The sequence below is a fragment of the Ornithodoros turicata genome, chromosome 2, assembly GCF_037126465.1.
Source record: "Ornithodoros turicata isolate Travis chromosome 2, ASM3712646v1, whole genome shotgun sequence".
NCBI lineage: Eukaryota > Metazoa > Arthropoda > Arachnida > Ixodida > Argasidae > Ornithodoros > Ornithodoros turicata.
In genome coordinates this window covers 120229664-120241791 of record NC_088202.1, presented here as the reverse complement: position 1 = coordinate 120241791, position 12128 = coordinate 120229664, and the positions used below count along the sequence as shown (strand labels likewise).

The 12128-nt window shown below is 46.5% G+C and overlaps 1 protein-coding gene across 5 annotated transcripts in view; it reads left to right on the top strand.

The window, feature by feature from the left end:
* The window catches only part of LOC135386003 (angiotensin-converting enzyme-like), a 274926-nt gene that overhangs the window by 252694 nt on the left and 10104 nt on the right, over positions 1 to 12128 (top strand). For all 5 annotated transcript variants that reach the window (XM_064615692.1, XM_064615693.1, XM_064615694.1 and 2 more), the window contains 11 exons: positions 158 to 316; positions 457 to 541; positions 837 to 980; positions 1723 to 1911; positions 2532 to 2620; positions 4219 to 4388; positions 4478 to 4602; positions 7287 to 7379; positions 7457 to 7598; positions 10452 to 10550; positions 10637 to 10765. In XM_064615692.1, coding sequence (XP_064471762.1) covers positions 158 to 316; positions 457 to 541; positions 837 to 980; positions 1723 to 1911; positions 2532 to 2620; positions 4219 to 4388; positions 4478 to 4602; positions 7287 to 7379; positions 7457 to 7598; positions 10452 to 10550; positions 10637 to 10765 — 1424 coding nt within the window. The remainder of the gene's footprint in view (positions 1 to 157; positions 317 to 456; positions 542 to 836; positions 981 to 1722; positions 1912 to 2531; positions 2621 to 4218; positions 4389 to 4477; positions 4603 to 7286; positions 7380 to 7456; positions 7599 to 10451; positions 10551 to 10636; positions 10766 to 12128) is intronic.

The window sequence follows — 12128 nt, the reverse complement described above, 5'->3', positions numbered from 1 at the left end:
AGTCGAAATTTTCGAACATTAATGGTTTTATATGATGCGCGTTTTCCGAGCGATCTTCCTGCAAGATGGCGGCGTGCTGTTAGAGGGAGATGGTGCGTCCTCGACCGACTTCGTAGGGTCTGGTCTTCATCTTGATCCTGTTTCTTTAATTCTGCAGGAAACCGTGGAGAATGAACAAACAAAAAAGAGGAGAGAGATTGGCTTAACTGCGAAACGCTTCGCATTTAAAACATTCCAAAATGTGACCCTCGTTCGAATGTTTCGAAGATTGAACGACATAGGACTCGGCATACTGAAGGATGAAGAAGCCGCTGAGGTATCGTCACGTTTCCTTTTTTTTTTCCTTGTTGCTCCTCAAGCTATCCCGCTTTATCCCGTGAATATACTTATTAGAAGTCTGTTCGATTGTCCTATTCCTATGCGCACGTACATTAATAACGTGTTATCCTAATACAGGCAAATAAATTAGGTGGAGAAATGGATAAGATATACAGCTCGACCGAAGTCGTCATCGGAGGGAAAAACATGTCACTCGAACCAGGTGAGGTTTGTGGGATGTATCTTCTAAGGATGATTTTAGTGACAGTCTTGGTAGAAAATTATCACGTCACAAAGAGGTCATGGTCAACGAGCGTCCTCTTTCTGCTGATAACAGAGACAAGGCTGTCTCTTTTCGAGCTTCCTAGTGCATCAACTATTACGCTGATGACACGGTGAACATATAATGCACGGTGTGGTTATGATCCTATAGTATAGTTTCGTTTGAGCCTGATGAGCTAGTCAACATGTCTGCATACATTTTTCTTCCCATTTCTTTCTGCTTTTCTGTGGCGTAGACTTAACGCAAATAATGGCGAAAGTCGGAGACCACGATGCTCTTCTCGAGGCCTGGCAGAAGTGGCACGAAGGTGCGGGCCGGCCCATAAGACCGCTGTACCAGAGGTTTATCACAATCGTCAACAAGTCGGCTGTAATGAACGGTAAGGCATGCTCTATTGATATACCATATACGGTACTTGATAAATATTACCATCGCTAATGAATTGGAGCAGAACGACCTAGCTGTTATATTATGATTTGTAGAGATGGGACGAATCAAGAATTTTCCGAATCCAACGAAGGTTCTACGAATCCACGAATCTTTCGAATCCTTTCTTAAAAAGAGTTTAAAAAGCCAGGGGGAAAAACAATTCTACTGAAAAATGTTTGAAGTAGCATTTGATATATTTGTTTAATGAAAAACGAATTAAATAATAGTTTACATTCAGTAGAAAACATACCCATATACTGCTTAAACGTAATTTATTTAACATGTTGTTCATTGACTACAGGAAATACATAAACTCTCGAGTCTGAAATCTTTTCATAAAATAAACAATCAAAAGCAAAACCACGTTGCTTTTAAACTCGCAATCTAAGAGTTCCTGCCTGAAGTCTGTCAGTCCAGAGCAATGTAAACAAACAAACAAGAAAACACCCCGCCGGCCAATCAGGCTTTCAGGGGACTCCGGAGGCGCCAATTTTAAAAAGAAACAAACAAACGTGGTTCGTGGATTCGAAAGTTTCGATTCGCCGTCTTGGGCACTAAGACTCGTATTCTCGAATCTCGAATCCCTGCCTAGGATTCGAGGATTCGCGGATTCTATTGGCCCATTCCTAATACTTTGCCTTCAAGGGCTTGTTGAGCACCATGCAGGAGTAACCGCTGTGTCCGCATTTCAGGATACGAAAACTTGAAGGGCAGCTGGCTCGAAAATTACGAGACAGAGAACATCACTGACATGGTGGATGCCCTGTGGGAGGAAGTGTCGCCGCTTTACAAGAAGCTGCACGCCTTCGTTCGCAAGAAGCTTAAGGAGATTTACCCCGATAAGATTCCAGCAGATGGTACCATTCCAGCGCACTTGCTCGGTATGGTTCATCATACTTCGTTTGTTTGTTTATTTGTTTGGTATGGGGTATGGTTGCCTTCACCTTACATGAAGTGGAGCTCTCAGACGCCGCGATAGTTCACGGTGATATACTTTTCGGTACATCCCTGTGGACAAGGGGACCTCTGGAACTGCGTCCTTCTCGTATCATTACTCGGGCTGTTTGTTTAGTAAAGTCGCGGGATACGGTTGTGTTTGTTTATTTTTTCTGTGTCTAGGTAGTAGACCAAATTTTCTTATTCTTTTTCATTTCGTCAGATACAAAGCGAATAACTAGAAACCTGTGGCAGCGACGTATCGAAAAAATCTCGCCAGCTTTTCACTGTCACACAATATTACACATGTTGTGAAATTGTCAAAATAAGGAAACAAGGAAACAAACATCGCTCACGATTTTTTTTAGGCAAAGAATGAAGTGAAAGACCGTTAAATACCGAGACAAATTTAAACCAGGGTTCAGGGACTTACAAATCGCGTGTAAGCTCTCCGCAGCTTGCGAAATGTTGTTCTCTCCTAGCATGTTGACGTTGCGTGTGACTGTGCAGTGCCACGTGAATAAACGTGCCAGAATAAACGTGAAATATACTTCTCCTCTTTCAGGAAATATGTGGGCACAGTCCTGGGGTAACCTCTACGATAATATTAGTCAAGGGTCAATTCTGGACGTCACTCCTGAAATGAAAAAGCAGGTATTCAGTAGCCCCCATGCTTACACTATTTCGTACTGCGAGCAGCCAGGAAAAGATGCATTATGCACTGGCATCGTTAGCATATCAGTACTTGAGCACTATCTTTTGTGTCCCTGTATTTCTTCAGATAAGGGGGGGGGGTGTATATGTTTATTAAGAAAAAAAGAAAGGAAAGGTTAGCCTTCAGATAAGGGAATACGCACGTTGTCCTTCCTAAACGCTACAGTGTCCGTTAGTCAGCGTGTTGGTTGCCTTCCAGGGGTGTCGGAAGTGCATATTGCCACAGGGGAGATGGGCAAGCTGTAGTTCGAAGGATAGGTCCACTAATAACTTTCAGTGCGTAAAAAAACGACGCATGCTACACGCAGTGCAGAATGACTTCAAATGTTTCCACTTACGACATTCGCGGTTAATTAGGAAATGGTTAGTCCTTCTGTGTGTGAATAACAGACACATGTGCTTTGTGTAAGATGGATAGTTACGTTACCAATGAATATGTCTACGCGGAGTAATAGGCTTGCCTCGGTAAACTGAAACAACGTTATCTGCACTAAGCAAAGTTCATACAAGTGGACATGCAAATTCAGTAAACATCTGCTTGCAAAAATACCAGGCACCCTCTCCGATGTCGACGAACGGGGCGAGGCCTCCGCAGCCTGAAATCAAGGAGAGGGGAAAGCTTCGCCCCTGCTCCCCACCTTCCGACGCCTCTGTTACCTGCTACACCAAGCACCACAAACTACTCCTTTTAGGATATGTAACCCACTTTCCGGACCTAAAACAACATCAAAGGCGACATAGGATGCCAGTGATGGTAAACACAAAAAGAGGACGACACGGAACACCTTCACTAACAACAAGGATTGTAGACAGCTCTTTTATCGTCTCGTCGCTCCCTTTCCTTCCACGTGTCCTAGGACGTCATTAGAATATATCTTCTTAACCTACTGCTATATCCGTCATAGATTATCTGTGGCGCCCTGAAACACACCTGGAAAATGCTCAAGTTCGACAAATGCCCAACATTCGTTTCTTTTGCTTTCCTGGAACAACATATCCCTTCCTCTATATGTGTGCACATATAGTGCAATCGTGTACTAGAAGGCCCAGCAGCATTGTCTGCCATCCTTTAAATAAACGAACTTTCATTCATTCTTTCTTTTTTTTTTTTCGTTGTGCATTAGTGAACCTTCGGGGTACTTTTCCCAATTAAAGGTTTCGTATAATACTTTCGGCCAACCTGTCTGTGTGTGCACGTGCACGTGTGTGTGGACATCCGAATCTAGCTTCCTCCTGCTTTATTTACGACAGTTTAGCCTTCAATTAATTAAAAAGCTGGGACCCCTGTATGCAGACCTTTAGGGGTAGCGAACAGCATGTAACTGTAACGAACGCTTGAATATAAACGCCCGTAACGGACTTACCTGTAACGCCTTGTCTTCCCCATTGTGGTATCGCTTGATCAAATTTCGACTATTGCCCTTTCACCTAGTCTCAAATTTGTATGAGTGAGCGTTATTCGGGCCAGATAACATACATAACCTGGTGACGGATACGTCGTGAGATGCTTACGCCTTGTTTCTACTTTCTTATCGTAGCAGTGGAACGCAACAAAGATGTTCAAAACGTCCGAGAATTTTTTCACAAGTTTAGGAATGAAACCGATGACCGATATATTCTGGGCCAAAAGTATGCTTACCAAGCCTCCGGATAGGAAGGTTGTGTGTCACGCATCTGCTTGGGATTTTGCAACGCCAGAGGATTTCAGGTGTGTACACGTTGCTCGCGCGACACGTCTCTATAGACTTGGTGGAATGAACGGATGTCTTTCAGAAAACATTTTCGCTAACCTTTCAGGATCAAAATGTGCACGGACATCACAATGGAGGACCTATTTACGGTGCACCATGAGATGGGTCACATTGCCTACTTTATGCAGTACTTCAATCAGCATCCATTATTCAGAGAGGGCGCCAACGAAGGTGAGTGCATGGCCGCCGCAGGTGCAGAATCATGTAACTGCAGTTACATTGTGACAGCTTTTTGTATCATGAGTGAAATGTATCTAAAGCTAAGATAGCACTGCGCCCCCCAAAAAGGGGTCCACGGAGGAAAAGAATTAGGGGGCGTCGCCAAACATTTGGGGGTTAGGAGGTGTTTGGGGGTCTTGATAAGTCACCGACAGAGTAACATCCGGTTCCATTAAAACTAAGCCCTAACTAGAAAAACTATATGCTTAATTCACAACTAGCGTAGTTTTATGTGCAAAGACTACCGAAGTATATACTACACTGTTTTCTCGTGGACGCCATATTTAAAGCGCAGCGCCGTCTGGCGGGGGTAGCACGCTGAAACTGTTTACCGCCCAAGCCACAGAGAACGAAAGCAGACGGGCAGTTCCACCCCCCACCCCCCCAGCTACGCCACTGGCGTTAGGGATAAGCGGATAAAGGAGCGCTGAATGAGCCCTCGGACGATCGCCGATGACGGACTTTGCCGTTTTTTCATGCCCGTACTCGTCAAAATCGACGGTGAACTCATGTTTTCCCATTCAGACTGGGCGCTGGATGAGCCCTCGGACGATCGCCGGTGACGGACCTTGCCGTTTTTTCATGCCCGTACTCGTCAAAATCGACGGTAAACTAGTCTTTTCCCATCCAGACTGGGCGCTGGATGAGCCCTCGGACGATTGCCGATGACGGACTTTGCCGTTTTTTCATGCCCGTACTCGTCAAAATCGACGGTGAACTCGTGTTTTCCCATCCAGACTGGCATCCAGACTGGCGGCACGTGAATGCATACATATCACGTTCGTTCCTCGTCACCAGTGGCGTCGGAACTAATTTTTCACTGGGGGAGCGAAAAAAAAGTGCTACCTTAAACATCATCATCATCATCACTTATTTTCCTTGAGGGCTCATGGTGTATGGTTGCTGCACGAACTGTAAACGTGCACCTAGGAAATGACATGCGCATATTTGTACAGTAGATCTAAAGTAACATTGCAGAAGTACTGTAATTAAATAGCGGTTGATGGTGGATTAGTTGGTAAGAGTTCAGTGCGTCCGGCTTTTTTTTACTTCTGCGCAGTGCCTATAGACCTCTATGTCAAGTAATGTGTAGGGAACTTCGGGTACTTGTGGCCGGGAATCGCCGTCGCGGCATATACATGTGCCGGGACTGGAAGCGAATATCGTCTGATCCGCAAGCCTTCTGCGAATAAACCAGACTTTCCTGGGCCGGTCTGGAGCTCAGCAAGAATGTGTCCCTTTGACACCCAGCCTTTTGACTGGGTGTCACGCTGTCGTTATAACTCCCGGGCGACCCAATAAGAAAAGCCGAATAAATGAAAACAGCAGGTAAATTTTGGACATCGGTACGATGGAAAGCGAGGGGCCACCAATCAGGTTAACAGTTAGAATATTCTAGTATGACGGGCGAAGATATACACAATATATATAAGACAACAAACAAGCTGCGATACATATCCCATTCCAGAGGTGTTGCCTTCTCCGATGCCTATGGCATTTAATAATCGTGTAACGCTGCTGCAGTCGAGGGCTTGGTGGCGCTCCCTCGACGTTGCCACTGCCGACACATGAACACAACACCGGTGCGATGTTTCGTCTCAGTTCATCGCACTTGTCTACTACAGGTCTTACACGCCAGCTCGAAGTGGGCACCCTGTCCACAACCGAATGAAATCTGTGGCTGCGCCTCGCAAACTGCCGTTATAACAACCCTCTGTCTTCAACTGGGCGGTTTCTTCGTATCCTTATTTCCCTCAGACGTCTGGTGTCTTGCGTCCCTTTTGCGATTCCCATTTGCGCCTCTGTCCCCCCACCCCACCCCGTGGATTGAGTCTGGGAGTGCTCGCGCCCCCCGTTACACACTTTCTGACTGATTTATTGCACTTCGTACCATAAACCTTGCCATGGTCAACTCCAGAACCCTGTGAACCTGACACCATTGGTATGTAGCTCTTCTCAAACGGTCTCCGCACACAGTGACAGTGGTAGGATCTCTGTTTATTGTTCTCTAAATTTATGGCCACCGAAAGAACACATGCACGCACGGGCCATTCCGTTAGACCGTAGAAGATTACGACGCTGGGCTGACACTGGGGGAGCCGTGCTCCCCCATTCGTAAATGAGGGGGAGCCGTCGCTCCCCTTGTTCCGGCGCCCCTGCTCGTCACTGTCTGATGAGATGTCTGATGTCATGTGTCTGATGTCACGCGAAAGCTTCGGGCCGTTTCGAGCTGTTGCCTGATCATTAGCTCGATAGGGAACGCTTCGAGATCATACAAGCCCTTGTGTCCGCATTCCACAAAGGGAATGCAAATTACCTATGAGCTAACAAATGGGCTATAACGTAATCTCACTCGTACATGCGCCTTTAGGAAATCTACTGTCACGAGCCACGCCTTCTCGCAACGTCCTTTTCGCCTTCATCGTTGTGTGTCGTGATGTCACAGCAGAGGCCAATCGCGTACCATAAATGTCCGCGCGTTCTATGCGAGCGCGCGAGAGGTTACATAACGTGTTGCAAAAGGTCCGAAAACGTGCCAAACTGTTACAAAGTGGGGACCGCAATCTCACCTTTCTGCTATGACAAAAGATATAGTGGCAGGGTCCCTGCTTAACAACGGCTAATGATTATTCTAGGTTTTCACGAGGCTATAGGAGATCTTATGGCTCTATCGGTATCTACACCGAGTCACCTGAAAATGCTAGACCTTCTACAGGACGACAACATTAGTAAGAGTAGATTTATGCTATATTGCGAGCAACAACAAGAACTAGAACAATGTGTAATCGCGTCGATTCTTTTGCAGACACTGTTGATTTCCAGCTGCGTACCGCCCTGGATAAGGTAGCTTTCCTACCTTTTGGGTACCTGTTGGACAAGTGGCGATGGACCCTGTTCACAGGAGAGACGCCACTAGAACAAATGAACAGAAAATTCTGGGAATACAGGTAATCGTATGCAGCGTATATCATAACACTGAAATATCATAGCACTGCCAATACGAAGCGACAGGAGCAATAGAAAATTATGTCGAAGCTCTAAAGGCAGACGGCATAATCTGCGGGCCATTTTGGGGGGATATTACATCAGGTACCTCTCCTAGAAACATATGTACTTAAGGTTTTTAATTAAAGTGATTTGTTAATTAATATGCTAATTAGTCTAGCTATACATGGAAGCACTCGAATAAGAGGCCCAGTGGTGTTGAGAGCCCAGCGATTTTCCTGAAGGATGAATCTTGCAGCTATAACTTTGTCTGTCGTGACTCTAATCGTATACTAGTTGTTAACGATAGGATGAGGTGAGCTTGTTGGTCACGGTGATAACACAGATAATCATCACTGTTGAAGGGCAAACTGCTTATTCACACATCGCTATAGTCGCGTGTTCAACCTAAGAACGTTTAAAGGGACGGTCGTATCCGCTCCCATTGATTTCGAAACTATATGGTGTCATTTTATTCCTCGTTAACAACTGACCACGGTACCGAAAATCCCACGCGAAATAGTGGCGCTGTTTGACTGTTATTCGACGGAATACGTAACAACAGCAGACGCCGGATGTTGAGAGTATGCCGGAATTCTCTCTCTGGAAAAAGGCGAAAACGTCATGCCCTACACTACAGCACGGCCTTGAGAGATGCCGCGGCGGTGCGGGCGGGAGGAGCGTCTGAACGGTTTCTCCGCTAAACGAGGCACACAATAACTATATGGGGTGAGGCAATATCTTCGTATATACGAGATAGGATTCAAAAGTTCCCGGACTGATAGTCTATAACTTAAAAACTATTATCGATTAAATCGCTGAAACACATTCTCCTTCGAAATAAGACCCTTGCGCAACAACACACTTTCGCCATCGCTTGTAAAGGTCATCGAAACATTTCTGGAATCCATTTTTAGCCATGTACTTTAATTCAGCCTGCGATGCACTTTTAACTTCATCTGCAGATTGAAATCGACGACCCTGCAAGCGATTTGCCAGTTCAGGAAATAGGATGAAGTTACAGGGGGGTAAGGGGAGGTCAGGCGAGTAAGGAGGACGTGGCAAAACAGTTGTTTTCATTTTCGCAAAAAAGTGGGCGAAAGTCAAGTTTTCAGCGGTGCGGGAAGTCTGCGGACGGCCAACGCGTTCGTCGTCTTCGGCACTTTCCCTGCCTTCTCTGAGACGTCGATGCCACTCAAAAGCTTTCGCTCGCGATAATGTATCACTGCCGTACACATGCTTCAACATTTCGTAAGTCTTCGTAGCACTCTTTCCCAAGCGAACACAAAAGTTGAAATTTTTTCTCTGCTCAACAAACGCCATTTCTTCCAATCGCCGGAACTAAATGCACCCGCCTAAAGGATACGACGCCGTGGCGAGCCACCGACAACGTGATTTGGGTCAAACCACTGTTAGAAGAGGGGGACAACGTAGTAACACAGAAACGTTATCGTAGTCGCTCTAATACAAACATTTTTTAAGTTATAGGCACAGTCCGGGAACTTTTGAATCCTACCTCGTATATCGAAAAAGCATTACAAATTGTACGAATTAATGTCTAATAGCAATTGGCATGCCATTGTAGTTTTGTAAGAATGTCGGAGCCCGTGCATTTTGAATGCCGTATACCGCGGTCGCTAGGCTTAGCGCGTAAGCAATTCTCTGATTCACTCCGTTTCATGCCGTACCGGTGTTACGGCGCCATGCCCGAAAACTAAACTGATCTTGAGCCGCAGACAAAACGGCGAAGAAAGGGGCGAGCTGGAGGTTCGCGTTCCCGTTGAGGTTGAACGTCCCTTCGTCCGTCATCACGAGAAATTACAGGTGTGTGGGGTCTGAGCAGATCCGATCCAGCTCGCCAATGCCCAAAGGTACCCGCATGGCGTGGTCACCTTCCTGCTGACCGTGGACGATTTGCATCTTGTAGGGGTGCTGCTGTGCGTTTATCCCGCGTAGAGCCCTGCACGGGCCGACTTTTCCGGGCCCGACCCGACCCGGCCCGGTGACCCAGTGACTATAGAGCCCGGCCCGGCCTGGAATCTAAGCAAAAGAGCACGGCTCGGTGACCCTGCGAGTAGATCCCAGCATAGTATTTCCAGCCGCGACGTACGCGTTTCTGGCGATTATCAAACAAATTTATAAGGAGAGAAGACAAACATACAAGTGATGGCTGTTTAACACCATAACCGCACCAGACCAAATTAAATCCAGAACGTACGCGGGTATTTTGTCGGCCCGGGCTCGTCCAGGCCCGGAGCACACAGCCAATAACAAGTCAGGCCTGCGGGCCGGGTCGGGTGCTCGGGCCCGTGCAGGGCTCTAATCCCGCGTATGGTACGCGACGACACGCTGAAGAGCTTAGCAGCAGCCCTTGTGGATATGTTGGGGTTGGACTCAAAGGCGCCTATCACACAGCGTTATGGAGTTCTTCAGTGCGTTTTGTGTTCTTTAAAGTGTCATTTTAGTTGAAAACGATCTACCCATCGTAGCATCGTACCCTCGTACCCTCGATGGCGAACGCTTATCGAAGGTCCTCCTGAACTTTCACTTTAGTTGCGTAACACCGTTCAGATGTGCGTACCAGAGCACGATTTGTGTGTACTCCTCGGTACTTAGGCAGTGAATAAAAATGAACAATGAAATAAGTAAACTGAGGATAATGAACAACACAGGAGAGCAATATACCGGCAGAGTGACTCTGTTATGTTGACGGACTACATTTCCTGCCGTTCTTGGGTTGAACACGGGTCGGGTATATATAATAGGTTTCGTCACTCTTTCACCTATTTTTTCTCTCTCTCTCTCTCTCTCTCCAGGATCAAGTATCAAGGAGTCTCACCTCCCGTGAAAAGGAGCGAAAAAGATTTCGACCCAGGAGCAAAATACCACGTTCCCGCAAACGTTCCATATTTAAGGTACGGTAGTGCGTTATGTCAGCGACAGGCATATAACCGTGATCTGCACAGAAAGCATCTGCATGATTGACTTCTTCACTTTGCAGATATTTTGTGAGCTTCATAATCCAGTTTCAATTCCACGAGCACTTGTGTAAGGAATCGAGACAACTTGATAGCAAAAAACTTCACGAATGTGACATCTACGAACAGGAGAAGGCTGGAGAAATACTCAGGTTCGTGTCCTCACACGGCATTCAATGTGGCTTGGCTTTCTTCATTTCATTGCCTTACAAACTGGTACTTGGAACCACGGTGTTTGGAACTATGGAAACGCTTATCTTGCGACAGGTTCACGTAATTAAATTGCGACCGATGTACAGTGCTGGACAAAAGTTTACGGAACACGCTCTGGCGCATTCCTTCCTCACAGTGGCACGCTAGCAGCTAGCGGGACTGTACGGACTTGCAAACAGGTGACTGGGACACCCAGGCACATGTCTGTAAATCTGTACGGTTCCAGTCGCTGCTAGCGTGTCACTCCGAGGAAGGAACGCGCCGGAGCATGTTCCGTAAACTTTTGTCCGGCACTGTACGGACGCTTCTCGTAAGAAGCTGTCCATCGATCGTTGTGTTATGTTACTTCTGCTTGTCAAAGTACACTCCAAGAAAAACAGAAGTAATTTTGTCCTTTTCGAGCTGCATTCATTGCCGCAACCATTTACATGCACTTCCATCGGCACAATTGACACCCTGCGATTCAGCTTTCATCTTTGATTAACTACTTTTCTTTTCAACCGGCCGGTACGCTCGGAAAGCCTAACTTCCGCACGTCACACTACCCGCCTTAATTTATTCATTCATATTTATTCTCTATCTTTCGTACACGTGATGCTAACCGCGCTTATTCACTATTTGACCTCGTGCAATTGTCTGTCTCCCAAACCTTTGTTTTGTTCACCTCGGTATAGTTACGTATGGGACAGACCCACAGGCTCCAATACTGTAACTTGAGAGTTTTGTTGTAGCGTACACGAGTAAGCAGCGCGTTTCACACATGGGCGTTCCCTGGATTTTTTTTTTTTTTTTTCCCATGGGGTAAAGGGCAAAGTGCTTCCGGACCTGGGAGGGAGGACGCTGCTGACTGTGCGGGCGCCGGTTGTTCAGAGGTTCATCTCACACCTGAGGAAATCATGACGACCTATGAATAAAGAGTGCATAATTTTCACGAGTGGTCTTGACGCTCCAGGGGAGGGGGAGGCAAGGCCCTTGTTGCCCTCCTCACGGTACACCCATGACTTCACACTGTGCACGCGCTGTATAGGCAAAAACCACGTTCTGCGCATACAGTGTGTGCACACACTCGCTATTTCCTCGAGTGCGCAAAGCAATTATCGTGCACATTTTCGTACAACCTCTATTCGAGTCTTTTAACGTTTATAGCTATTTGCAAACGACGCAATCTTATACTGACGCAATCATTTGTTGGGCGGAAGAGCCGCGCGCACTCTGCTACAGAAAAGACGCTATCCGCCCAGTATTTTTCGTCAGATTTCAATTATCTCGTAATATACCGCCATATTGAGTTCACAGCGTTCA